At 40.2% G+C, this 25,778-nt stretch overlaps 1 protein-coding gene across 2 annotated transcripts; it reads left to right on the top strand.

Moving 5' to 3' along the window:
* The first annotated feature begins 1,828 nt into the window (after positions 1 to 1,828).
* Positions 1,829 to 25,629, top strand: HABP4 (hyaluronan binding protein 4). 2 transcript variants are annotated; one of them, XM_064641139.1, is made up of 7 exons: positions 1,829 to 2,234; positions 11,731 to 11,878; positions 12,773 to 12,934; positions 15,406 to 15,489; positions 21,935 to 22,103; positions 23,799 to 23,975; positions 25,106 to 25,629. In XM_064641139.1, the coding sequence occupies exons 1-7, from the start codon at positions 1,967 to 1,969 to the stop codon at positions 25,160 to 25,162; spliced, it is 1,065 nt and encodes a 354-aa protein (XP_064497209.1). In that variant the 5' UTR covers positions 1,829 to 1,966; the 3' UTR covers positions 25,163 to 25,629. The 2 variants fall into 2 exon arrangements, with proteins under 2 accessions (XP_064497209.1, XP_064497208.1); XM_064641138.1 differs by having other exon boundaries at positions 1,831 to 2,234; positions 12,740 to 12,934.
* The last annotated feature ends 149 nt before the right edge of the window (positions 25,630 to 25,778 follow it).

The raw sequence follows: 25,778 nt of genomic DNA, 5'->3' as shown, positions 1-25,778 counted from the left end.
TGTTCATGGAGGAAACACAATAGAGGGAAGAAGTGAGTTGATGCCACTTGTGATACTTTAACTGTTTTGAACAATAGTGTTTCATGTAGTAATAACAATAATCAGAGAGAAGTGAACTCGCTGTCCAGATCCTGCTACAGGAAGAGGAAACATGCACACAGAATGTGTGTGGCTTAAAGGGCATAAAACACACTGTCACTACGCAGGGAATTAAAGTAACAGTTCATGTAACATTATGTAAAAAAAGTTCTAAAGAATCATCTGAGCTATAGTGTCTTAGCAATATTAAATATGTTTGTTCTTTATAATACTTTGATGCTATGCTACTGGCTTAATGTATTAAAGCATTAATATTTTAGTGTAGAAGGAAGAGAAAGTTCTCTCTGAGAGGTGAAGGACTGAGATAATTAAACATGATACAACCTGCAGTCAGATCAAATCCTACTTACTACAACAAAGTTTACCTTTTATCACAGTGACATAATACAGAAATTGTAAAAGGATAGAGAGCAAGGGTTCAAGAGAAAGCAGGGAAAAAGTTCCTGTGTTCTATCCAGCTAGTTAGACTCAAGAAGGACCTGATGACTATGGAGTTTTGAGATAATAAACTCTGAAATAAAAAGAACAACTAACTCTCTGAAACAGAACACAAACACATGACAGATGAAAACGAAAAGAGGTACTTTGCCTCTCTAAAGCATGCTTCAACAGTTTCTAGTGATATTTCAAAATTCAGAAAACTTTGAGAAGGTGATGGCCTTTAGATAGATAATAGCAAATACTTAACCACACTGCATGTGACTTAATTGTATGTTATGGACTTATGTAGTAACTTATCATTAGTCGTAGTATCTTTTATCTGAGTCTTTTTTATTACATCTTCCAAGTGTTTCTTTCTGTCAAATCAGTATATCAACACTTGGGGTCTTCTCGTTGCTGGTTGGGTCCTGCAGGGTCTCTGGGTGACTGGCCACCTTTCCTGGGGCTCCAGCCAGGGCACAATGCCCAGCTCACATGCAGAGCTGCTGGCACCAGGTGTGCTCCTCAACAAGTGCTTGCTATCAGCATGTCCATCTCTGCTGAGGTAGCTTGTTACTGTTCCGATTAAGGCTTCACGTAGTTAATTTTGTTCGGTAGAATTGCATTGCTGGAAAATGTATGTGATGGTGTGCTGGTTTAAAGGTAAACCGGCAGGGGAAATGAACCCAACTCAAAAGAGAGATTATAAGTCAGAATAACAATTTAATAAAATGACACGATAAATACAATTATACAGACAAACAGTTGGTTTTAACCCACAAAACCCAAATGTATAACCCAGCACCCTGGGGCATGAACAGAGTGATGATCGTTGGGCCCTCCTGAGTCCAAAGTAAAAGGAGAGGGGAAAATCTGTTGGTGAGAGTGGTGGTGCAGTCTGGTCAAGAGTGGTGGTCACAGTCCTTCTCTGGATCCCACGAGTGGTTAAAAAGGTCCCAAGACTCCAAGATTGTATACCCCCAGGTTCAGGCAGGAATGCCCAGTGCCTCCCTCACACGGGACGTTCCCGCTGTCCCGGGGTGCGAGTGACACCTCGTGAATAACCGAGCGCGGCACCGCATTGGTCAGGAGCCGTGATTGACGGCACCGGTGCCGCGCGTTGATTGGCCGCAGCGCGGCGTTGGGGGCGGGGCCCAGCGCGGCGTTGGCCGTTCTGTTTTCCCATTGGCCGCGCGCGCCGGCGGTGGGCGGGGCCGGCCATGGTTATGGGCGGGGGCCGCGGGGCCGCGCTCCCCCATTGGCCGGCGGGCGGGGCGGGCGAGGCCCTCTGGGCCGGGCTGAGCAGGGCTTGGCCGGCCCGGGCCGTGGCGGCTGCTCCGTCTCTGCCTCCTCCTCTGCATCTTCCGCACGTCGCGCCCGCGACTCTGGCCCCGTGGCAGCCTCGGCGGTGGCGGCTGGCGGGGCGGGAGAGGCGCCTCCGCGCACGATGAAGGGTGCGGTGGGCAGCGCGGTGGCCGCCGTCACGCAGGAGAGCTTCGGCTGCGCCGTCGCCAATCGCTTCTACCAGCTCCTGGACGACGACTCGGACCCCTTCGACATCCTGCGCGAGGCCGAGCGCCGCCAGCAGCAGCAGCAGCGCAAGAAGCGCGACGAGGCGGCGGCGGGCAGAGCCGTGCCCCGCGGCAGGAGGGAGAGCCAGAAGGAGCGCAGGCAGCCGGGGGGCTCCGCGGCCGCCGCCGAGCCGCCGCTGACAGGTACGGCGGGGCGGGAGGCACGGGCTGCCCGGGGAGGGGGGAGCGGTGCCGGGAGCGGTGCCCGGAGCAGCGGGATCGCGGCAGGGCTGAGAAAACCCTTGTTTGCCTTGGTGAAAGCACACCTGGAAGCCCCCGTGGACAGGGCAGTAGTAGCGTTAAGCCGGGTGGCCGTGCTCCCAGCCTTTGGAGGTGTAAATGAAAACTTCAGCAATAGCCCCTAAGAGACAAGAGCAAGAGCATTAACTCCTCCCCCGCAGCGTCTGTAGCTTTCATGCTGGTTTAGCAGCCCTGTCGATGTCTTTCATCGCCCTGGACGTTATCCTTAAGTGTTTGTTGCTTTCGGGCTTATTTTCTCAGTACCTGTGGGTTTTTTGGCATTTCAACGTCTTCAGGGTTCTAATGTCTCCAGGGATCTGTGCTTATTTTACCTGAATCTTGCATTAATGTTCCAGCCTTATTTCCCGGGTGAATTCTTCATCACGGTGTTCAGTGATGGCCGAGGTTGTATGTCAGCTGCTAGGTTCTGATGCGTGGTATTGGCTGGTGAAATAGGGAGTTGGTCAGCTTTTGTACCAAGAAGTCTGTCACAGTCCTCTTTGCAGCTGAAGGCTTTGCTGCGCTGTACCTCCGTGCATTTGGAGGTGTCTTTGTGAGTCTGATTGTTACTACTACTACTCGTACTGAGCTGCAGGTTGTTGGATTCAGTATCTAAAGTATCCAAGGGCTGGCTGATTGTTTCCAAATATAGAGAATCTCTGCACTGAAGATTCTGGTTTCACCCTCTAAAGTTCCTGTTCTCCTGTAGCAAGCAATGAAGCTTAACGCGTAATCTGTTATTAAGATATTTTCTTCCTGTAGTAAAGGCTTCCTTTAAATTCACCATAATTGAACTGTGTGTTTTAATGTCCTAGAAAAAGACCTTTGATTCCGTGTGGTTTCTCCATCAAGTTATAATTGGTGCTGTCAGTTCACTTGCTTAGGCTCAGTTGTTACACTGTTCCCCACAGCAGTTAGTTGAGCAGAGACTCTTTCCATGTTCTGGTTAATGAACATCTTAGGATGATATAAAAAAATTGTCACTGTCCCTTTGGACAGTTATGTGAAACTCATCTTTTTGAGGTTCCTCTGTAGTTATGTGACTTTGTCAGAGATTGCTGCCTGTAATACCAATACTTACAGTAGTAACAGCTTATTTTATTTAAAAGATACTTTGCTGTGATTATCAACAGAAGGTGTAGGAGCCTGTTCAGTGAACAGCAGAGTCTCAAGTTTTGATGAAAATGTTCTTGAACAAGGACTGGTGGTTATCAGTGACCTAGTAGGAGCATGGTAGTATGTGAAGACCATCCTTTACCTCCTGCTTGTCTGTAGACAGTGTCTTCATTCTGTGGTAATACACAGTGGCACTGTGGAGTATCTTTAACTATTCTTAAACTTCGTGTTAAGGAACACATTTTCTCATACAGAGAGATCAGAGATGTGCACCTTGTTTCCTGCTAATTTAAAATGGAGAAAAGACTGCTGGCTATAGTATCCTTAGGTAAAGGGAATGAACATTTGTTTTAAGAAGAGTTATTTCTGAAAAATGCACTTTCTTTTTTAAATAAAATGGCTATCCTGGATTTTATGTGTGCTTTATGTTTGCCTTGGGTGTGTTAAGAAATAAGGACTGCTCAGGATGCTAAACCAGGATAAATAGTCAAGACTTGGTCTTAACTGTGTGTTCTTTTTTTGGATGTGCTGTCTTAGCAAGTCTGCTCTGTAGGGCAGAGATCACTTTGTGAATTAGGGCAACTACATAGTGATGGTGTAGCTGACAAATATAAAATGAATGGTGTGTTGGGGGAAAAATCTTCAGTAAGGTGGGGTTTCAGCTTTTTATTTGGGCCATAAAAAGTTGATTTTTTACACAGGGTTCAACTGGAGAGCTTCTGGATTCTATAAAAGGGTCAGAGGAGTATCAGCTTAATGGTTGAGAATGAGTAACTTCTTAGGAAGGTCCTCGAACTAGTTGAGTTTGGCATAAAACTATTGATGGACACATTGCTAGAAGAGTGCACTTCTGCTTAGGGAAATAAATAATATTGATTAAACTTACTAAATGGTGAAACTAATTACTATTATTAAAAAAAAAAAACCCAAACAAAATCAACAAACAAAAACAAAAAACCCCACACCAAACTGTATTTTAAGACTTTGTTTCCAGACTTTCTTACTGATTTTTTTTTCCTCCTTATTTTGGGCATAACTAACTTAATTTCACTGATTAGGAATTAAACACCATAAAACAGCATCCAGACCCACCTTAACAGCTGAATCAGATTCTGGTACTGCTTTGGTTGAAGTAAAAAAAATCCCTCCTCATGCAGCTTATCCCCACTCTTGCCCCTTATCTCCATATGGCTCCTTGTGAAGAGAGAGCCTTAATCCTCCTTGTAGCCTTTCCAGTGCTGGGATGCTGTGATGTGGCTTCTACCAAGCCTTCTCCAGGGAGAAGAGACACAGCCCTTCCAGTCTTTTCTCAAGTGTTTGCTTGCTTGGGTTACAAAAAGTATTGTTAAAAGTTTCATGATTTTTGTTTTATTACTATATTGTTTCCCGAGCATATTAAATCAGAACAAAAGTTAGAAAGATTTAAAGCAAACCTAGTCATCTGTCTTGTAATATAGAAAGTTTTACAGTAGTTGGAGAGACTTTTTTGTGGTGTTATATTTTGAAGTTAAAGGGGAAGGTTTACTCACAAAGTTCTGTAAGTTGACATTTTGTTTATGTAGTTCTTCACTGCCTTTTTCAGAGGAGTTTTTACAGAATTTCTGGAGATAATTTCAATTTGAAGCAACCTCTTCAGAGGACTTTGCCAGGTAATGCAATAGTTTGACTTTTAGAATCCAGCTGTTTACTGTATGAATTGACACAACTGTAAGGAGACAACTTTTTAATCTTTCTTTTTTAAGGAGAAACTGTAATCCTATTTCATGACCTACCAAAACCTACACTTTTGACCTTAATGATGTATTTTTTTGTCTTTTACTGACTGTTTTGTGGTTTGTTTTTTTTTTTTTTTTCAGACTATATTAGGATTTGGGTAAAGACTGGTTGTAGGTATTACAACTCTTCTAATTGCACCTCTTAATGTTAACTCAGTTCATTCTTACCACAGTGACCAAACTGCATTTGCCAGCTCTTTATTCAAAAGGCCCAGTTGCAGAGCTTGCATTCTTTACCAGTCCAGGCAAATTGAATTTGTTGATCATGCAGTAATAAGCTCTGTTCTTTTGAAATCTCTAAACCTTTCTTGCTAATACCTCTGACAGGTTTTCTTCTTTCGTGTATGTTTGATGGCTTTGGTACCATTTATATATAGTCCCTCTTAATACTATGTGTTTGAATTTTTAGCTAATATGGCATGGGAAGTTTCTGAGGAGTTTTGTCTTAGGCTGGCTGCAGTTTTTTTATTTTTAAATAGTTTATCCTGATAGCGTTCTTTCAGCTACAGTGTCATAAGGATTTTCTAGAGGAAAGCTGTAGTAGGCAATTCTGTAATTCAGTGAGTACTGGCACACATGAAAACAGAAGTCTAGCTCCATGTGACTTTCTTGGGTGTGTTGCATGCAGTAGCTGAAGCCTTTTTTTGTTATTTTGGGACATTCTGTTATTATTTTGCGGGTCATGTAATTAGCTACGCTTTAGTTCACAAAATCAATTGAAGTTTGGTAATAAAATCATGTGGACACACACATTCAAAGGGGAGAAAGTAAGATTGTGGAGTCTTAAATCTGCCACACTTAGAAGTGTAGCAGAATAAATCCCTGAGGTTGTGAACTGCCTTTTACTACTTCCAGTTATGCAGCTTTGTGTAAAGGAAGATTAAGTTGTTAAATAAATTTCTTTACCTTGGGTTTCCCGCAGCTGAGTCTCACATCCAATTTCTAGGAGGAAATATTAGTAATTGAATGGTACTGCACTTGGTACAGGTCCAGCTAGGTGCTACCCAAGAGGGAACTAGAACAAAGAAATCCCTGGGATTTTATACCATTACAACCCACGCACCTGTGCTTCACACACTTCACACACCTCATGTGCATCTCTGACTCCAATGGGGATTTTTTTGTTCTGGAGTCTTCTTGTTCCTTATCACATTCTTTCTCTGTAGCTGTTTTTGTCTGGATGGGTTGCAGCTTTTGCTGATAGTCAGGGCTTCTTAATCTTTTGGTTTGCACTGGTCTCAGAGCCTCCCTTTATTGTAGCTAAACAATAGCACAAGACTAGTTCACCATTTCAAGGTGAAAGTTTGCAGCTTGCTGCCTAAAGCTGCAGCAACTTTAGCTGCTTTTAGTAAGCAAAACTACTTGGCAAGAGAATCCGGTTAAAAGAGTTCAGCTAACTAAACTTAATTTACAGCAGTTCTCCCTTTGTTTTTAAGCTTTCTTGCTGTTATGTCAAAAAGAACTCATGAAGTCTTTCAAGGCATTTGACTACAATCCAGTGTTATTACAAGCAATAGGCATAATATCCTAAAGCTTTAACAGTAAAACAAGTACATAGTAGGACAGTTTATGACCCTTCCCATTCACTCTTCCTATTGATGACAACCCTAGATGCTGGCAAGGGGTATTTCCCAACATTGTGTAATATCCCAAAGTGCTATTCCTAAACTCGAGGCCATTATAAATCTGTCTGACTACAGATCTGAGTAATTCTTTTTGTTTTGATTTGGGTTTTTTTGTTGCATTCAGTTGAAGCCTTTTTTATGAGCTGGACAGTGTGCTACAGGAATTTCCCTTGAAAGCCTAATGGCTACCAAGAGCATTTGGATTTCAGATCCATTAGAAATATTATTTTCTGCTGAAGTAAGGTTCTCTCATTCTTTCCATAGCATACCCATTGCATGACACACTCCAAAAGCATATTTAGAATCAGTATAAATAGTCACTTGCTGATCACGTTCCCACCAGGCTGTTCTTGCTAATTCAATTAATTTGGCCTCTTGGGCAGTCACCAAGGGTTGTAGAGGTTCTGTTTCAAGCATCTCACAGTGTCTCACCACTGCATAACCCGTGTGTTGTTCTCTTTTTATGTGGTATGAAGATGTATTGGTGAAGAGGATTAGATCTAGATCTCTAGAGGCTGATTTTGCAGATCTTCCCATAGCTGGCTGGAGAGAAACACCTCCTCACAACAACCATGACGTGGCTCACTGTTGGAAGGAACAAACAGTGAAGTCGCTGAATTCAAAACATCACATCTTTTCAGAATAATAGTAGGTGAATTAGTGATTTTGAATTCAGAACAATGGTTTTTTTGATTGTGTAGAATGTAATTTAAGAATCAACTCCACTTCATATGGTTCACACAAAGTTGTCAGGTGACCCAGAACGAACGTTCCTTTTATAGCTTGGAAAATCTTTTCTTTCTCTGGACTCCACTTCCTCTGCCTTGGTAACTTCTTTCAATGGTTTATTTAAGTCCCCTAGACCTGGTATTTGGGTTTTTCAGTATCCTACTGTACCTAAAATATTCCTTACAATTGTTTTCTTGGTTGCTAGTCAAGGTATTTCTACCATAGCCTGCACCTGGTTTGGGTCTATTAATCTTTGTCCTTTTGTTAATATTAATACTAGATATTTTACTTCCGGATGACACAGCTGAGGCTTGGAAGTTGCTTAATTGCCTGAAAATGTCATGCAGAGTGGTATTTTGGTACATCTGTTCTTCATGAGCAATAGACGAGGTTTGTATGGTGATGCACCTACTCTCAAAACTCCTTGTGCCTTGTGTGGTTTTGAATGTTTTTTTCATCTTGCTGGGAAGAAGAATACTGTTTTAGAGCTGGAGAGGGGTTTTTTTCCCTTTGTGGTTTTTTTTTTTTTTATTTGTGGGTTAAGCCAAAACTAGCAGGTCTGCATCAGTGCTGATTTTACTCCACAGCTTGTAAAACCGGGCTTTTTTCTTTAGCAATGTCTAGTTCTAGTACCTGTAATTTTAGTATTTACGGGTGTTTTCCCCTGGTAACAATAGCTCAAGCTGCTTCTCCTGTAATTAAAAAAAAAAAAAAAGCTGTGTCTGTTGAAACAGTTTAAGCATCAGATTTCTTTGATTCCTCCTCTAGAAAGTAAAGCAACAGGCAACTTATCCAAGAGAACAGGCTGCTGCAGTAACCTTCCAGGGAAGCTGTAGTGAAGTGGAGAATGGTGGGATGCATTTTCAGGTGAATACAGATTACAGATGTAACTGTAAGACACAGAAAAAACACTTTAAAGAGAGGCTAGACTGGGTAACTAGGAAAGAGTGAGCTTCAGTTTCTGGCGTGATGTTTGTAAGACCTCAAGCAGATGACCCACAAAACTCCAAAGCTTTTCTTTTGTGTGTGATTTTGAAGAAAACTTGCATACCAGTCTATATATGCAAACAAGCAGACAAAATTGGGTTGTACTTGCAGAGGTAGCTAATAAGCATTTGAAGTGTAGCCCAGTTCTTTTTAAGTGAAAGCTACTGTGGCAGTGCTATACAAGATTGCTTGTACTTTGTCTTGGGGTTTTTTGCCTTTTTTTTTTTTCCTTTTTGGCCCTAAAGGGTAGGTGGCCCTTCAGCTTCATAAATTTAAATAAGTCTACACTGGGACATACGTATGGCAGAGGACTATAATTGTACAGCTTATGCTATCACTACTGCCAGGTTTGGTTTGCACTTATGTGCAGAGCTGAAAGTTGTGTTTGAACTGATTTACAAGCAGGTCACACAAACTTCTGCCCTGGAGGTGACTTATCTTATTAGAGAGGTATAGGTGCTGCATACTGTTTTAATTCATGTCTGTCAAACCAGTTACGGCTGTTTTTTTTATGCAGGTAATAAATGCCACAGATGATCTTTCTAGTGTTTAAAATCCATCTGCAGTAATTGTAGCCACCTGTTAGAATCAAAGTGGAACAGTCTTACAGTGAAATTGGAGTAGAACTGACTGCTTTGTCCAGAATGCTCAGTGCTAGTGACATGTCATATCTGACATATCTGGGAAGAGGGCTTGTTTTGAAGTACTTCTAAATGGTACTGGATAACAGAACCAGAGTCTTGTCTTGTTAAAATTACTTTTGCACTTTTTTTTTTTTTTTTGGCATTGCTTTACTGGTTCTAAGGAGCTCTTGGAATCTGAAGGTGAAGCTGAGGTTAATATTAAGTACATAGGGGAGGTGGTCTCTGACTACTGCGTTCTTGCCAAATAAATCTTTGTAGAATAACTGAGGCTTCTGACAGCCAATGAGAGGATAAAAAATAAATAAAAATACAGTCTTCTGTTGCAGTCATGCACTCAGACCCAAACAAAATAACTAAAAATGAGTTCAGAAATGAGTGGTCATGAGGCTCTACACTTGTAAAGTTGGTAGTGTAGCTGAGATGTGTGCAGAGCAGACAGATGTACAATTCTGTATTTTTTTTATAGTTTTGCTTTGTGTTAGTTTGAAAAGCTTACTTAAACACCAATTTCAAAAGTTGTCCTTCAGCCAGAGATAACACTGTAATTTGGGGAATGCAAACATGCTTGCTGCTCTAAGGATTGAGTAGTCCTAGACCTTGAAAAGGGAGAATTACTATCTTGTGTGTACAAATATGACTGTCGTTACTGTATAACAAAAAGCTTTATTTACCTCTCTCCTTCGTTATTCACTGAGTGGATAGTTCTTTGAAATTTTCTTTTGAAGGATGATGTTAGGCTTTGTGCTTGCCACCTAAGCTTTGATCAGAGATCTTATGTGGTCATTTCTGTTGAGCTGTGAATTAATTTACATCTTTATATTGTGGCACAGAATAGGCTTTACTCTCTCTGTGTGCCAGCAGCAAAGGCACAGTAGCCAGGACTGTCACTTGTTCAGTGACTTGAGTTCAGTAATTTGCTCAGCTTTGCTTCTCCTGGACAGAGTAGCTCAGTTTTGTTGGTTTGAGAGCCATCTTTTTGTAGTTCCTTGATTGATTGAGGCCTAGCAGGCAAAAGGCTTGCTTGCTTCTGGAGAACTTTGTCGCAGATGGAGCATAGAATTTGGGAAAATTGGGAAGGAAGCATATAACAAACCCTAATCTGCTAGGTGTATACAGGTTGAGTAGAAAACCTCACTTTATTCTCTCTTACAGTGTACAGTTTCTCTCCATTCACCCTTCCCAACATGATCCTCCTTAACCCCATCAATGGCTGAACAAAACCCTAAAAGTCTGAAAATATATTTTATGTTGGAATATGTTGACATTCTAGAATTAGTGGTGTTGAGGCCTTTCTACTCACTGCCTTCTGCCACTTAAACTCAGTGCCCTGTAGTGTTGGTGAGCGGTCCTTTTCTCCACAGAACAGTAATAAAAGGAGATGACCCTGCTCTGGTTGTTAGATACCACAGCCAGGAGCTTAGAGTAGAGTGGAAGGCTCAGACTGCAAAACTGAGCTCATCTGTCAGGTGTGTGGTTTCATGATCAACCTTGTCTCTGAGGGTCCTCCTCTTGCCCTTGTTCACTACTCCTGCAGCCATCGTGCAGTTACTCTTTTCCACTGAAGCTTCTCTGCCTCATCCTGTAGTATACATGAAACAGTTTTTGTTCTCCTTTTCTATGACTTAATGTGAGCAAAATTAGGTTTTTCTCTAGACCGTCTTTTCTGGAAACATCTGACTTGCGTCAAAACCTGGAGTATTTTTGCAGGTTCCTCATTACAGAAGAGATAGGAAGTGTCTTTCAAACAGTTGCTGGCAACATTAACTATGAGGACTTTTAATGTTTTGGTGGACTTGAGGTTGGAGAAGGTAAATCCAAGGAGTGCAAAGTGTAATCAGCTCCTTTCAGTCAGTGGTTTGGTAAGTGCAATGCAGTTACTGAGGTGTTTTGAAGCTGGCTCCCTGCCAAGTCTCCAAACCTCACTGCAAGAGCTCCCCCCCAAAAACCAAGGGAAAAGAAAAAAAAACACGAGAGAACCAAAACGAGAGAGAGGTAGCTAAAGTAATATATATAAATATATTTACACTTATTTTACATTTATATACAATTGAAATATATGTACAATTTCAAAAGGAAAAGGGAAAGGGAAGGGGGAAGGAAAAAAAAACAAACAAAACCCAAAATAGATATACACACGATCAGAAACTCAGGATCTAGCAAGCTAAAGAATTAGCAAAAGAATATCTTACTACTCTCCTTGGGACAACAGAAAGTCATGCTGGAATGACCGCTGGCAACCTCCGCCTCCCAAGGTCGGCAAGGCCTCACCAGGCCTCACCAGGCCTCACTCTCCAACACAACAGACTCAACAGCAGGGAACCCGCACCCTCAGAGCCACCAGAAGGAAAAAAGAGACCGAAGGCCTCTCCTCCTTTCTTCTTATACTCTTGGCTTATGTAAAAATCATAGAGAATATTGGGTAATATGGGCACTTCCTTGGTTACAAACTAGTCACCAAGGAGGGCCTAGACTAAACTACTACAGTTACTGATGAGCTGTTGGTGATCTGTGTGTGTCTGTGCAGGCCAGAAGCGACCACCTTGGTGGGGAGAAGAGCAAGGCTTCAGCAACAGAGGAGCAGAGGTGAAACAGGACAAGGCTGCGTGGAGACCATCTTTCTTGGAATACCGTCCTGATGGAGCACAAAGACAAGTGGAATTCCAAGTGGAAAAGTATGTGTCATGAGGAGGATCTGCACAGGAATGGGAAGGAAAAGTGATCACCTTCTTAAAAAGCTACTTCTTCTAGTAGCCAGGCATGATTTGAAGGCATGATCTACACATTATTAGGGTGTAGATTTGTTGCAAGATTTGGCTCATGCCTGTCACAGCTGCAGTTCCAGCTTTCTTGCCTGTTGATTTGGAGCGGTTTTGTTAAATGTCAGAAATCTAAGACGAAACTGAAAAGTGTGAAGGCCTGAAAATGTAACACTTAGTCTGCAACATATTAATAATGTTTATTTCTGAGCTCACATGCCAAGCTTCGCAGAGCATGTGGTGAGGTTCCAAGTTGAATGACTTACTGTTCAAACTCAATACAGACCTTTGTCTTATTACTTACTGCTGGACAGTGAATGCATATCAATTTTACTTTCTTCATAAGTAGTAGGAAATTCCAACTAAACCTTTAATGCTTCAGAGTGTGGCTGTTCTTCCTTTACATCACAATAGTTGGTACTTAAAAAATTGGCTGAAATTTTTAGTAATTGCGGCTAAATCTGGGTTTAGACAGTGGAGCTATTGCCTAATAAAGTTACTGAAGATTTGACAGTTTTATAATGTTTTCTTTAACTTCTCTGATGTTTTCAGTGTTACCAAGAAACAGCTGATCTTTCTGTTCCCGTTTGTTGTAATAATTCCTCCTGTATTCAGTCAATGTCCATTTTTAATGACAAAACTGAAACAACTGCACTGTGTGCTGTAAAAAGATGCCCTCTAAAAACCGTGCAGTAGCTGTTATATACTGACGTGTCCCACAGCTGCACAAATATAAGCATATGATTTTTTTTTTCCTCCTTGTTCACTGTTCTGCAGGGAAAAAAATCTTACTGGCTGTCATCTTTGTAGGCCAGTGGAAAGATTAGACTGTGAAAGACCAACAAGAGGTCGTGGTGGAGGACGAGGTGGAATGCGAGGTAGAGGAAGAGGTGGTAGAATAAACAGAAGTTTTGGTGGCTTTGACCAAAGAGGAAAACGTGAATTTGAAAGACAGAGGGGGAATGACAAAAGGTAAGTGTTCTGTGTGCTGTTTCCTGCTGGGTGTACACTACAGTTATTGATGGGGAGGCACGAACATAAGCTCACAGACCCTTAGGATCGGCAATATGTCAATTTATTATTTAAATCAGTTAACTTTTATACAGTTTAGTTTGTTTAGGGCACATGCTCATAATAAGATGATTGGATAGCTCAGTCTGTGCACGTGTCTCATGTCCCCAGTTCATTGGACCTGATGTTCTGTCCACGCGATCTGAAATCATCCTTGGCATAGAAACCTCTTTCTAATTAATCTGCTTTTAGAGTTTTACTAAATTTGCAGGTGTTTCATTATCTTCAGTTTCTCAAGGTTTTCTTTCTATAAACATATTATGTTCTCAAACCTTATAATTAGACACATAGTTAACCACGTATAAACATCACATATTTTCACACAGTCTATAAGTATAAACAATACACACTTGACACTTCCATGGCAAGCAAGGCCTACAGAGTGCAGGAAAAATTGTTCAGAGAAATCTCTCTGTCCCGGCGACAACAGTAGTGTGTCTCCTAAGTGTTCTGTTCCCTCCTTCTCTATCCAAGCTGGAGGCAAAAAGTCACTACTGGTTTTAGTTTGAGGTCCTAGTGGGAAAAAGCTCCTGAAGTCACAGAATTCTGTTTTCCTCTCCAGAGGAATGAAAGCAGATAACAAAAAGGGAGGAGGTGGAGCTTGCAACTGCAGAGCAGTTGAAGTTGTTATGAGGTACATCATGCCCTGGTGTCCACCATAGGTCAGAATTTTCCATGGCCTACCTTTGATCATTTTCTATTCATCATTTTCGTGTCCATTTTGAGCTTTATAAGTGTTGCTTTCCATTATTGTTGTGGTGTTCCACAGTTTTTTAAACTTGTCTCCTTCTTGATGGTAAGATTAAATTGTAGCAAAGGCATGATGGTGTTTGTTCACTTAATACTGCCAAAATCTTTTGACTGGAGCCAATTTGTCCTTTAAAGGAAATAAGTTGTGACTTTTCTCAATAGTCAGGTGGTATTTAATGGCATTGCTCCAAAATGCTGATTAAAATTTCAAACTCTGTTCAGAGGCTTAAAGTCCAGTCTCTTTTTCTTGAGTTTTATGGATCATTCCTAAATTGCAGAACTGTGATACAATTCAGTATGGCTCTGGAGCTAATACTTGGCTGACTGTACCACTGAAATGCATTTTAAAGTGCACAGGAAAATCAGTAGCTAATGGTCAGTTAGATTAAAAAAAAATTGGGAATTTTCTGTTCAGGTCTGTATTTCTTGTAGTGGCACTGGTTTCTGTTCAGATTTGTAAGATCTCACTGAAAATGCTGGCTTGTGTCCATTCTCTGCACCTAGCAATAAGCTACTGTTTCCAGTAGCTTTTGTTCTCATGTACATCTAGAACACTAATTGAAGGCTGATAAAGGGCAGAGAAAAGGCAGCGCTTTGAACTTACAGCAAATGTCTTTGGCCACGTACACATTCACAAAATTGTTCTAAAAATCAAATTTTATCTTAAAATCTAAGCTTTAGAACTTAGATTGTGGACTCAGGGAATCGTGCTAAAGGTTTGAAAAATGCAGCCTTGGTTTGTAATAATTTTTGGGACTTGATATTCCAGGTTCTGAAAGGTTGTACTAACTTCTCTCTCTTCTATAGTATTTCATACTAAATGTAGGTTGGTTAGGTGCTCTGGCTTATCAAAGTATCAGCTAGGTTAACATAGTTTTGTGCTTTTGGTCAGCTAGTTTTATACTATCAGTTGAGAACTATCTTCTGTAGGATGTCAGGGAAGGCTGTGTGAACTTCCTGAAATTAGAAGAAGTGTAAGGTCCCTTGTATTTTTTTTCTCCCTAGTAAAGTTTTGTTGTTTGGTGTTTTTTTTCTAGTTCAGTAGCATCAGAACTTATGATATATGAAGGATTTCTTGTGATGTGGTAGAAGTGACATTAAATTCAAGCTATCTGAACAATTCTAAAAGCATGTCTGGGCCTTAATTGCACTAATCATGCATCAAAGCTAAAAGGTGTTAATTTTAATTATGTATACTTACCAGTGGAAGGCAAGTAAGTTACTGCTCTCATTTGACAGTGAACTGATGTCCATGCTACGGAAACTGCAAACTTTAGTTGTTGAAAAGAAGCAAAAAGGCAAACTCAAACACCAGTGTTATACTGTAACCAAGTACTTGTATTAGTATTCATGATTGAATTATTTGGTCTTCATACATGCTTTTCACATTTTTTGTTTAAAAAGAAATAGAAGTTGTATTTTCCTAATCCTCCTCATTTTGTTAGTTGCTCAACCAGTCACTTAGTAGATCTTTCTGCTTATGATCAAAGAGCTTTTCTACTTTTTTTCTTCTTCCCAAGGAATTCTAGAAAAAAAAAGTGATATATTGATCTGCAAGGTATTTTTTTTCCAATGTGACTCATGAAGACTTTGTGGTGGTTTTATTTTGTTTCCTGTTTTAGTGGGATGGAACAGGCTGCACCTATGGAAGAGACTGTAGAAACTGCTGAACAGCTAGGGACATCTGAAGGAGACTCTCTGAGCAAGTACTGTCTGACTTAAATATTTTCTTTCTAAATGCAAAGAAAACAATTGATTTTTACTGTTATATTGGGAGACACACTTGAAACATGAACTGTGAAGTTTTGCTAGTGCACATATTTAAAAATAGAAAAGCTTTGTCTATATTTGCGAGTATAGAAAATGCATCCCTAATTCTGACTAAAGCTTGATTTCAGGTGACTGGAGGTTGCATTTAATTGTACCACAATGCTTATCTTCCTAAGATTTGATGATAATCATTTCAGGAGGAGCTACATATTATCTTTTACCTTTTTAACTTGGCTAATTAGTGAAAACTAGTGTGCTTTTTGAAGTTCTCTGAGAAAAGGTATTCAAGGTGCTTGTACATTTAAAATGCACTAAGATACTCTAAGTCTGTAGTAATCAGTCACTAATATGCTGCAGTTGTCATCTATTCATGAAGGGCTATGCAGAACTTGTAAAAACTTTCTGGAAATGCAGTGAGCCTTAGAAGTAGGGAAATTGAGAAATCTGCCCCTTGTCTTCTGGCTTTCATTCTGTCCAGTGTCTGGAAAGAATTTGCTTCACAGCAGATAAACACTGGCTTAAGAAAAAGTAACTGGACAATCTTGGCCAAATAAGAGACTTAACAAATAATTAAATTGCATTCTTGACAGGTGAAAGATGGCCTTTTTTACCTAATGGTGCAGCTCCAGTTATTAGTGACATGGGTTTATTTCTTAATTATAAAGCTGACTGGAATACAAAACCTGTGTTATATGTTCAGGTTGTTTAACCCCCCAAGAAGTTCAGTTGATATAGCCTTGATTCTTTTAATTTTAAAGTAGCTTTTAATATATAGCTAGAGATGTGTACACATGGGGAAATCTACCTCTGAAACTGAGTGACTTATGACTGAATTTCCAAAAAACCTGTTTCTAGATGAACTTAAATCAGATGGGTAGTGCAGATACATTGTCAAAAATGCACTGTATTAGTTAAATATGAGAAATTATTCAGCTTTTTTTATTTTTATTTTGTCAACTGCTGGTACCTTTAGTTGTTTCACACTTGTATTTGTTTCTAACTCAACTCAAGCTCTTTGGAGACATGTCCCAGTAGTAGTTCCTTGTAGAGCTGAAGGCATGAGAAGTGTATGCACTGGAAAAGGCCCCTCTCAGAATCTGCCAGTTGTCTACATTTCTTTTACCTCTCTTAGAAATCACTAAGTATTCAGTCAGGCTGTGAGCCTTTCTGGAGATTTTCCTCCTACTTGTTTTTTTTTTTTTCATCATGGCTGGGCTTTGCGAACGAAGATTTGGGAAGGCTCTATCCACATTTGCTACAGGCACGCTGGTGGCTTATGAGGCCAATACGTGACAGACATATCCGATTGCAAAAGGCACAGCAGAAAGACTCCTTAGATGGTGTATTCTGCAATACACGGTTCTTTCTGCGTTGCCTTTTTTCCTCGAGGGTGATCCTGCTGCGTTCTCAAAGGAGACAGCTGCGTTATAGATGGGGTGTCTCCAGGCCTCCCGATTTGAGGCCAGAGTAGACCAGTTATGGTGATCAGTATGGCCAAGGCTGAGATGTTGTTTCAGGGAGTCCTTGTATCTCCTCTTCGGGGCTCCTCTCATGCGGCAGCCAGTGGCAAGTTCCCCATAAAGCAAGATCTTAGGGAGGGGGTGGTTGGTCCTTCATCCTGGAGACATGACCTGCCCAACGCAGCTGTGTTCTCATCAGCATGGCCTCAATACTTGTGATAGCTGCTTGCTCTAGTTTTTTTTTTTTTAAAAAGCTGCATTTAGGAATAGTCCACTGAAATCTGTAAGATCCAAAAAAAAAAGCGAGTAAACTACAAGTAGAAAATTCTGCAGTTGTACTCTTTTCAGTGCAGTAAGTCTTGTCCTGAAGGCTACAAATATATATACAAAACATGAGTTACATTTATCTCATTGCACTTACCTTTTGGGGGGGGGTGTCAGCTCAGTGACTTTATGTATTTTAAAATAGGAGGCAATGTGGGATCAGTGCCTAGGTCATTAGGGATGGTTGTAGGCATATGTCTTAACATATGAGATTTTATTTTTTTGTTGTTGTTCTTTTAATATTTAAAAGCAAAAGCTGGTTTTATGCTTCAGGATTTATTTAGAAGTCTCATATGCTTAGGTTGCCCCTGCTCTCCAGAGCTGCTGCCTTCTGCTTTTGCTGCAGCCTCAACATTATATAGGATTGTGTGTTTGCTTAGGCTGCTGCTGGGATCTTTCTCATTTTGACTCTATAATGCAGTGACTGCAAGGAAACCCTTTCTCTTCGGCTGTTTTGTTGCAGTGGTATGCTTTTATCGAGAAAGAGATGGAAGGCTTGGGTTTGCTTCTTCTCTCATTCTCTTTCCTGTTGTAACTGTTTCCATTTAAAATTAAACTGTAAAAAAATGTAATCCTGGAAATTGGGAATAACCTTCCTGCGAAGATGCTGTGAGTCTCTCTGGTGTGGTACTGGCTAACTTCAATGCAACTCTGGAAAGAGTGTGTAAGCTTCTCTAATTTAGGGGGTCTTGCCCTGAGGACTGCGTCGGCGTTGCCATTCCTGAGCTTCTATTTACAAAGTATTGCAGGACGAGAGTTGCTTTAATACATCTGTAATGTGAAGCGAGTTGTTTTTTTCCCATATCCTCAAATTTTATTGAGTATATCAACAATATCTGTCTCTATTTGTATCATACCAAATTGCATGCTAATAGCTGGGGTTTGGTTTGCTGCAAAAGCAAAACCTAACCTTAACAGTGTAAGAAAATACAAGGATAAGCTTCCCTCACATCTGCTTTCTGCTGAACTTGTCTTCACAGTCAGCAATGTGACACGCTTGTGTTGACTAATTTAAATTAATAGACTTTTCTTTTTATTCAGTACAACATACAGGCTAATCAATTCCTGTTCCTAAAGGGTATTTGCAGAGTTAGTAAATTTATCTTCAAGCTTTTTGAGCTATTTATCTCTTTTTTGTTTTTCTTTGTTTGGTTTGGTTTGGTTGTTGTTGTTTGGTTGTTTTTTTGTTCAGTGGTGACATAAAGCTATTCACACATCAGGACAGAGATTCATAAATATGTGGTTCAGTGTTTTTCTTCTGCGGTAAACTTGTACAGTTGTTGTTTGATCTTACCTTGTTTAACTTTGAATTTTGCTATAGCTGGTGGTAATGCTCCTGTAAGTGCTGTTTGGTGGGAAAGATTCATGTCACTGACTTCTTGATAAAAGCTGGCTAAGGATTTGCTTTGTGCAGCTGAATAATACAAAAGCTGATCTGACAAAGACTTGCTATGGTTATAAAGACTTGCTATGATCATTTTTAATGATATGAAAATAATAGCTGAGCTGAATGCCATTGCTTTCTATTTGCATTTCTTCTGTTAAAAAGAAAAGGTGTTTTGTTTGTTGTATGCCCAGTAATCAAGGCACAGCTAGAGGGTTATGGGCATCTACTGAAAACATTGAAGCAGTAGGAACTGTTACTGAGGGCTCTTGTTTAGTGACTTGGTGGGACTTTCATTGTGAATTGGCTTTGCTCATGTCCAGAGATTGCATTTAGTTGTCTGGCAGTATTTTGTGAGCATGATTGCTCATGTGCCAAGGAGCTTATTAATTTGATTAATCAAAATGCACACCGAGCAGTTACTAGAAATGTGTAAGGTTAGAAGGTAGAAAGTAATGCACAGAGTGCACTCCCATGCAGGCTTGGTGCCCAAAATAAGCTGCTGCAATTGGGTCTCTGCCCAAAATGTGATATGCAGGTTTCTGTTGCTGTGCCTCACTCATGGGAGGTGTTTTCCCTTGGGAGTCTTGACATCCTAAACCAAATTTTAACTGCTAATAATCTAGCAGTTAAAACCATTCTTTGGAGTAAAAATCAAACCGTGCTAGGCAGTTGAAAAAACAAATATTGCACTGTAGATCCACAAGTATTTCCTTTAGAACTGGCAATGGTTGCTTTTGATAGACGTGTACTTTTCAAAGCAATGCCTTTGCTCTTTGAGAGGTCAAGTTGCTGTATAGTGAAATGTCCTCCTGTTATCTTGTGGTCATAGCAATTTAAACCTGAAAGGGGGCTTTCTGACCCAAGGCATGACTAGCTGCAGCTGTCACTTCTTATGACTGTCTGGTTGATTTTAATGTCCCAGAGATTTCAATGTCCCTTCATGGTCTTTCTAATACTTAAAAAAGAGAAGCTGCTGTGTTAGGGTTTGTTGTTTTTTTTTCCACCTGAGTGTCTTGCCTTGCTATCATGGATATGCAAAACCTCCCTTTTTTTTAGTGTTATATGTTTCCTCATCACACCTTTAAAGGCTTCTCATGCCTTAAGACATCGTCTCTCTAATGTGTTGAAAACTTAATGGGAGAGGACTTCTTAAAGTTCAGATGTGCAATTTACTGATTCCATTCTGAGGTAGTGACTTTAGAAGAAATTAAACCAGTTTAATAGAGACCCCTTTTATTGGTTTACTTTCTCTTTTTTAATTCCTCTGGGTGTTTACCACTAATATTGTTTTTCTAGCACTTGCTCCCAAAACTGAAACTTCAGGTAACTGAGTTTATTTATTCAGGTAACTGAAATTATTTGGCCTCTTACTCTTGAAGACAACAAATTGAAATGTTTGGGGTGCAATTTGTTCTTAATGCTGTTACACGTGGAACAGTATCCATTTGTGTTTTTCCAGAAGTAACTGCTTCTTTCACCAGTATCTTTTTTATTTAACTCAATCTGTCTAGTATAGTTTCAGATCTTAATCCGTGTGAAACTACAGACTGCTTACCAGTCTTTTAACCTTTAATTTTTGGTTGATACAGCTGGAATTTTCAAAATAACAGGGTGTGTCAGAGGGGGAGGCACATAGTGCAGGACTTGTATGTTTGTTGTTCTTCTGTCAAGTGAATTTAAAACTGTGTTCATCCTAAAATCAAAATGAAGGGCTGCCTTACTGTTCAGTTCTGCTTCCAACTGTCACATGCTGGGCGTCTCAGAAAAGTACTGTCTGATTTTGACTGGCAAGAAATAGAATGGTTTGCTTCAAGGTCAAGTAGGAAAAGGGACCAGCCCTGTTCATGTATAAGGTAGTTCTATAATGTACAAAACGCTCCAAACAAACTTGTGCAGTCTGATGGGCTGCTCTTATAACTTCAAAAACCAGAGTGCACAGTTTACTGACTGTCATTTGACTCTATTTCTCTCCATGATAAAAATTTCTAACTTAAGTCTAATAAACTGTATATTTACATTGGGAAAATCACCAGCATTTGGCAGAAGACTTGGAACTGCGACTGACTAAGGAAAACCAAATCCATAGTTCTCCTCCATATGGGACCTAAGGAAAGGGTTTTCCAGAAAAATCGGTGTAAGGGAAATACTCAATTTCAACTGCTTCAACTGCTATAGCAATAGCAGTTTTGTGGGAGAAGGGAGAAATGGTTTCTTGAGTGTTTGGGAATAATTAGTGTGGGTTTTCCTGTAGTTAATGATATTTGACTTGTTTAGGCAGCAGAGAGTTACAGGGATGAAGTGATTTGTGCTCCGTGTGTGTGGTGCTGCTTGGCAGGGGACAGCTTTCTCTAGGTATTATTAAAAAATATACCTGTAGTGCTCCAAGAGCTGCTGGTCCAGGGCAAGCCAGTTGTGGTCAGCATCAGAGTAGTAAAGCAGTGATGAGTGGAGAAGAATCTTTAATTTTGTCTTGTGTATCCTGTCTTATTTATGCATCTTACAGACAAAACCTTCTGTCTTTATAGTTCAAAAATATGCAATATGTTTTCCTCGAATATATCATCATCATTGCACTTTGTGACAAATTAAAACTTGACTAGGATTAATCTGTTTTTTTGGGTGATAAATAATGGCTCCTTGTGTGTTACTATATCTGACCAAAAAAAAATTAAAGAAGCATCTTGTGAAATTAACAAAATGTTAATAATTACCTAGAAGATCCCAGGGTGTGATAATCATATTTTTTTGATGACTGAAAACTACACTGAAATGTGAATCCACCTCATTCCAGGACAATGAAACTGTGCAATTGGGGTGTTTTAAAACTGCTCTAGGTGCTTATTTTACTGTGGCTGTATTTGCTAGGGATAGATCCACTATTAAACTGTAGGGTTAAGAGTATGAGAGATCAAAAGGCAGAGTGTTTTTTGTCTAGAATCTTAAGTGCTTGAACTTACTGGATGAGCAGCAATAGAGGTGGCTGCAGATGGCATTTGTTCATATGACTGACTTTGAACAATACTCCAACTTACATTAATGTAAAACTCTCCCACAAAGTTACTGTGGCGAGCAAGTGAATTTAAGGACAACAGTTTGGTGAGAAATATTCCAAATATTTTGTTTGGTATCCTTACTTTAGAGCTTAGTGTTCTTGTTCATCCTGGCATGTTGCAAGCTAATGGTTTTTACTTTACAACTATAAACCTTTAGAGCTGCTGAAGCAGAGCCAGTGGAAGAAGTAGTTCAAGAAATGACATTAGATGAGTGGAAAAGTCTTCAGCAACAGAATCGACCAAAGCCTGAATTCAACATCCGGAAGCCAGAATCCACTGTTCCTTCCAAAGCAGTGGTGATTCACAAGTCAAAATATAGCCATGATGTAAGCATTGCCTCAGGAATTCTGTAAACTGTCCTTTATGCCCAGGATTAGGAAACTGTCTCTATTCTTTTTTATTAGTTTTAGTATAATCTGAACAGACAAGAGAACAGTATCTAAGCTTTATTACTTTAATGACATGTGGCCCGAAACTTGCTTTAAACTTACTGTCTGTTCATTTTGTTTTCCCCCTCTCAGATTATCACACCTATTTCGTGTGCAAATACATAATGTATCGAGTTGTTCTACCTTATGGCTCAGTCTTATCCATATAAAATGTGTCCTTGCTGCTGCCACCTGTGTAGATGTCTGGTAATGCTGCTAGAGAACCTTGGTTTACTAAAAACTTCTCTTCCTAACTCTGAATCCTGCCAGTATACACTTGCATGTATATTTATTAAACTCAGGTTTTGGCATCTGTCAGTCTCGATGCTAAGTGGTCTATTTTTCATCTGTGCTGGATCCCAGCTCTCACTGTGCCCTTGGAATATATGAATTTTAACTTTATTTTTTTTTTTTTTCAGTTTTAGGGTCCTGCTTCTAACAACTAACTCTGGAGAGATTGTTCTGCTGTGATGTGCTTACCCACTCTGCCCCCTTCCCCTGTATTTTATTTCATGATGTCCCTGAGATTGAAATTTCAGGGATAAAGTCTGAGTCTGGAGAGAGAGGGCAGGCTTCTTTCACACCCTTGCTTACTTACATTTCAGGTTTTGGGAGGAAGTCACAAAAGTGAATTTTGATACTTGCATGCATTTATGGATACATATTATCTTGTGTCTAGTTACAATATTAACATCAGACCTTGCAATTTTTTAAGGCTTAATCCCCGTCAGATGATTGAGCACTTCTGGGGCAGACACTGGTCCTGAAGTGGCCTTGTGCTCTCTTTAGTGGGACTTTGCTGGTCAGAGTTGCCATTATCCCCTGTTCCTTCTCTGAGGGAGGTGGTGGTGGTAGGAGTGGGGAGAATAACTCTCCCAAACTCTGAAGAGAGAATGCAGGTGTGTGAGGACTGCATACAGGTTTCTGTTCTTCTTGCCCATAATGTTTTTGGCAGTTCTGGCAGTACCAAGAGACCTTGTCAAAATGAGCATGGAATAGGAGGTACAGGAACTGTGTAACGTGGGCAAGTCAAATCCCTTAATCAGACATTGAATAAGTGATTCATTATTGTATGGGATGAGTTAACATATACATTATCATTACTATATGGGCACATTGAACCTGTGATGGGCAATAGTCTGATAGTCTGACATCCACTAGCTGTTAGGAACACCCAGAGTTAGAACAACAGCAGTCTCATAGCTGAAGACATGCAGACAAATACACCAATTAGATGGCTTTATGATGTGGCCTTTGTCCATTACTACAGGTAACTGTAGGAGTAAGTAGCTTAGGTCTGATTCTCTAGTGCCTTTGAAAACCTCCTAGATGATATTTCGGAAAAACCTCTTCAGTATTACAGAGCTGGTACAGAAGATTTTGTTGCCAGGAATCTCTGAGCCAACAAAGAATTCTCCCAGGCATCTGGGAAGCTGCAATTGCCTCATCTCTGTTAAAATCCTATTCCTTCTATTCCAGGTGTCCCCTCGATCCATTTGCTGCTTAGTCTGTAACACAAGTGCGTGTGTTTGTGCTGGGGAGGGGAGAAGCTTGTCCATGGAAACTGTGGCTTTAACCACATGTTCTTTTTAGTTGCAGAAAGAAGCCTTTGAATATGATTCTCCTGTCTTTCGAAAGCCGGTGAATGACATCACATCTCAGCTGGATATTAATTTTGGGAGCCTTCCTCGCCCTGGCTGTGGATCAAGAGGGGCACGAGGTGGTCGTGGTGGAAGAGCTGGAGAGATCAGACCTCAATCAAAAGCAGTGGTAGTGGTTTTTATGAGTTTATATGTGGTTTTTTGGTTGTTTTGCTTGTGGGTTTTTTGTTTGTTTGTTTGTTTGTTTTTTGTTTGGTTTGGGGTTTTTTGTGTTTGTTTTTTTTTGTCTGTTTGTTTTCGGGTTGTTGGTGTTTGTGTGTTTGTTCTACTGCCTTTTGTGTGGAATTATTGATTTCCACAGTGACAGACTTGTTTCCTATTCCTGCCTCATAGTATGTTGGCCTGCTTATTTTGAGTTCCTGGCCCATATCGTGTTACTTCAAATACTGGTTCATGCTCACAGCTCTTAATGCATGTATTTCAAAAGGTCTGATTACTGGGTGCTGTAATGGTGACTAGAGGAAAGAATGCAGTGAAGATTTGTTTCTGCAATGAGTTTTGACATAAATTGGAAAGTAATTAAATTACTAAAGGCTTGTATCTCTTGGGAAAAATTTCAGTATAGTACAATAATGATACTTAGATCTTCTGATCTCTCAGTAATCAGTGATCTTACAGAATGATGAGTTCAATATAGCCATTAAAAAAACCTTCTACTTAACTTTTTCTTTAAAAAAAAAAGTATTTGCACACTGGAAAATGACATCTCTATTCTTCACACTAACAGAAGGTCTCAGTTTACTGTGACTAAAATGCTTTAAAGCTGGGAAGTTTCAGAATAATATGGAAGTGTTGATGCATTTGTTTCATCTGAATAAAAAAGGCTCTTTATAGTAAACAGAGCATAGTGTTTAAAGCTACAACCCAATCTGTGGTGTAGTTTTAGAATGTAAAAATATAGCAATGCTGCTTATAAAACCACACAGTATTTCTCTTGAGAGGGCTTTACTTTCTTTGTTCATTCAGTGCTGCAAACCTTATGATCTTCTGGCCCTCTCCGGGCAGCATTATAAATCCATTCACACTGCAGAAATTACAGTAGTCGTAACTTCTGAGATAAATATTCAGGATTTCTGTGATAGTGATGGATACAACTTGACTGGAAGTGGGATTTAGTAGCAGCAGCATTGAACTTGAATGGAAGAATGAACCCTTTTAAGGGTAAAATACATCTCCATAGCTGTCAGGTGCTTTTTGAAACACGTTCATTTTTATAAAGCTTCTTTTCTTACTTTACAGGTGCAGCCTGTGGCTCCAAATCCTGATGATCCCGAGGATTTTCCAGCTTTGGCTTGAAGAACCACCAGGAATGGTGGCCTCCCAAAGTAGCTTTGGAGTAGCTGTGAAGAGACCAGTTTTATGCTGGGTGGGGATAAAGAAAGCCTGTTTCCTTGTGGGAAAGTTGTTTAGGTGTTCGGTGTGAAATGGTTGCAGCTGTCTGCTAATAGAGGTGGGTCCTAGAAATATGGGTGGACTGGGATCCTGTTGCAAATCCCAGTGTCTCCTTTGTGAGAGCTGTGGGAAGGCTCACAGGACTTCACTACCAGGCTTCAAATGAAGTTAAAGGGAACAGTGTTTTTACAAAATGTGTATATATAGAGATTCTATCAAGTTCTCCATGCCACCATGGTGAAATGTGAACTGTACAATTGAGACTCTTTCACTGTACATTTGAAAGCTGATTTTTTTGAGTGAAGTGTATATTTCAGACAGTCACGAGCTGCAGTTCTTCTTAGCTTGGCAAATAAAGGAAAGTGCTCATTCGTTTGGGGTTGAGGTATTATTTTAAGAAGTCAGAGTAGTAGAATGAAGGTTTTGCTGTTTGGATGTCGTCTGGAACAGAATAAGAAACAAACAAAAAACCCCCCAAAAAACCCACCAACTACCATCCCCCCCAACAAAAAACCCCCAA

This window comes from Pseudopipra pipra, chromosome Z (genome assembly GCF_036250125.1).
Source record: "Pseudopipra pipra isolate bDixPip1 chromosome Z, bDixPip1.hap1, whole genome shotgun sequence".
Taxonomy (NCBI): domain Eukaryota; kingdom Metazoa; phylum Chordata; class Aves; order Passeriformes; family Pipridae; genus Pseudopipra; species Pseudopipra pipra.
The sequence above is the reverse complement of the archived record's forward strand: the minus strand, read 5'-3'. Positions and strand labels throughout refer to the sequence as shown.

Excerpts from the sequence above, each read along its gene's own strand:
- HABP4 (XM_064641138.1), top strand. The coding sequence starts at position 1,967 with ATGAAGGGTGCGGTGGGCAGCGCGGTGGCCGCCGTCACGCAGGAGAGC. Across the intron at positions 11,879-12,739 it reads GTGGAATTCCAAGTGGAAAA|GGAAAAAAATCTTACTGGCT; the intron begins GTATGTGTCATG and ends ACTGTTCTGCAG. Across the intron at positions 22,104-23,798 it reads AGTCAAAATATAGCCATGAT|TTGCAGAAAGAAGCCTTTGA; the intron begins GTAAGCATTGCC and ends TGTTCTTTTTAG.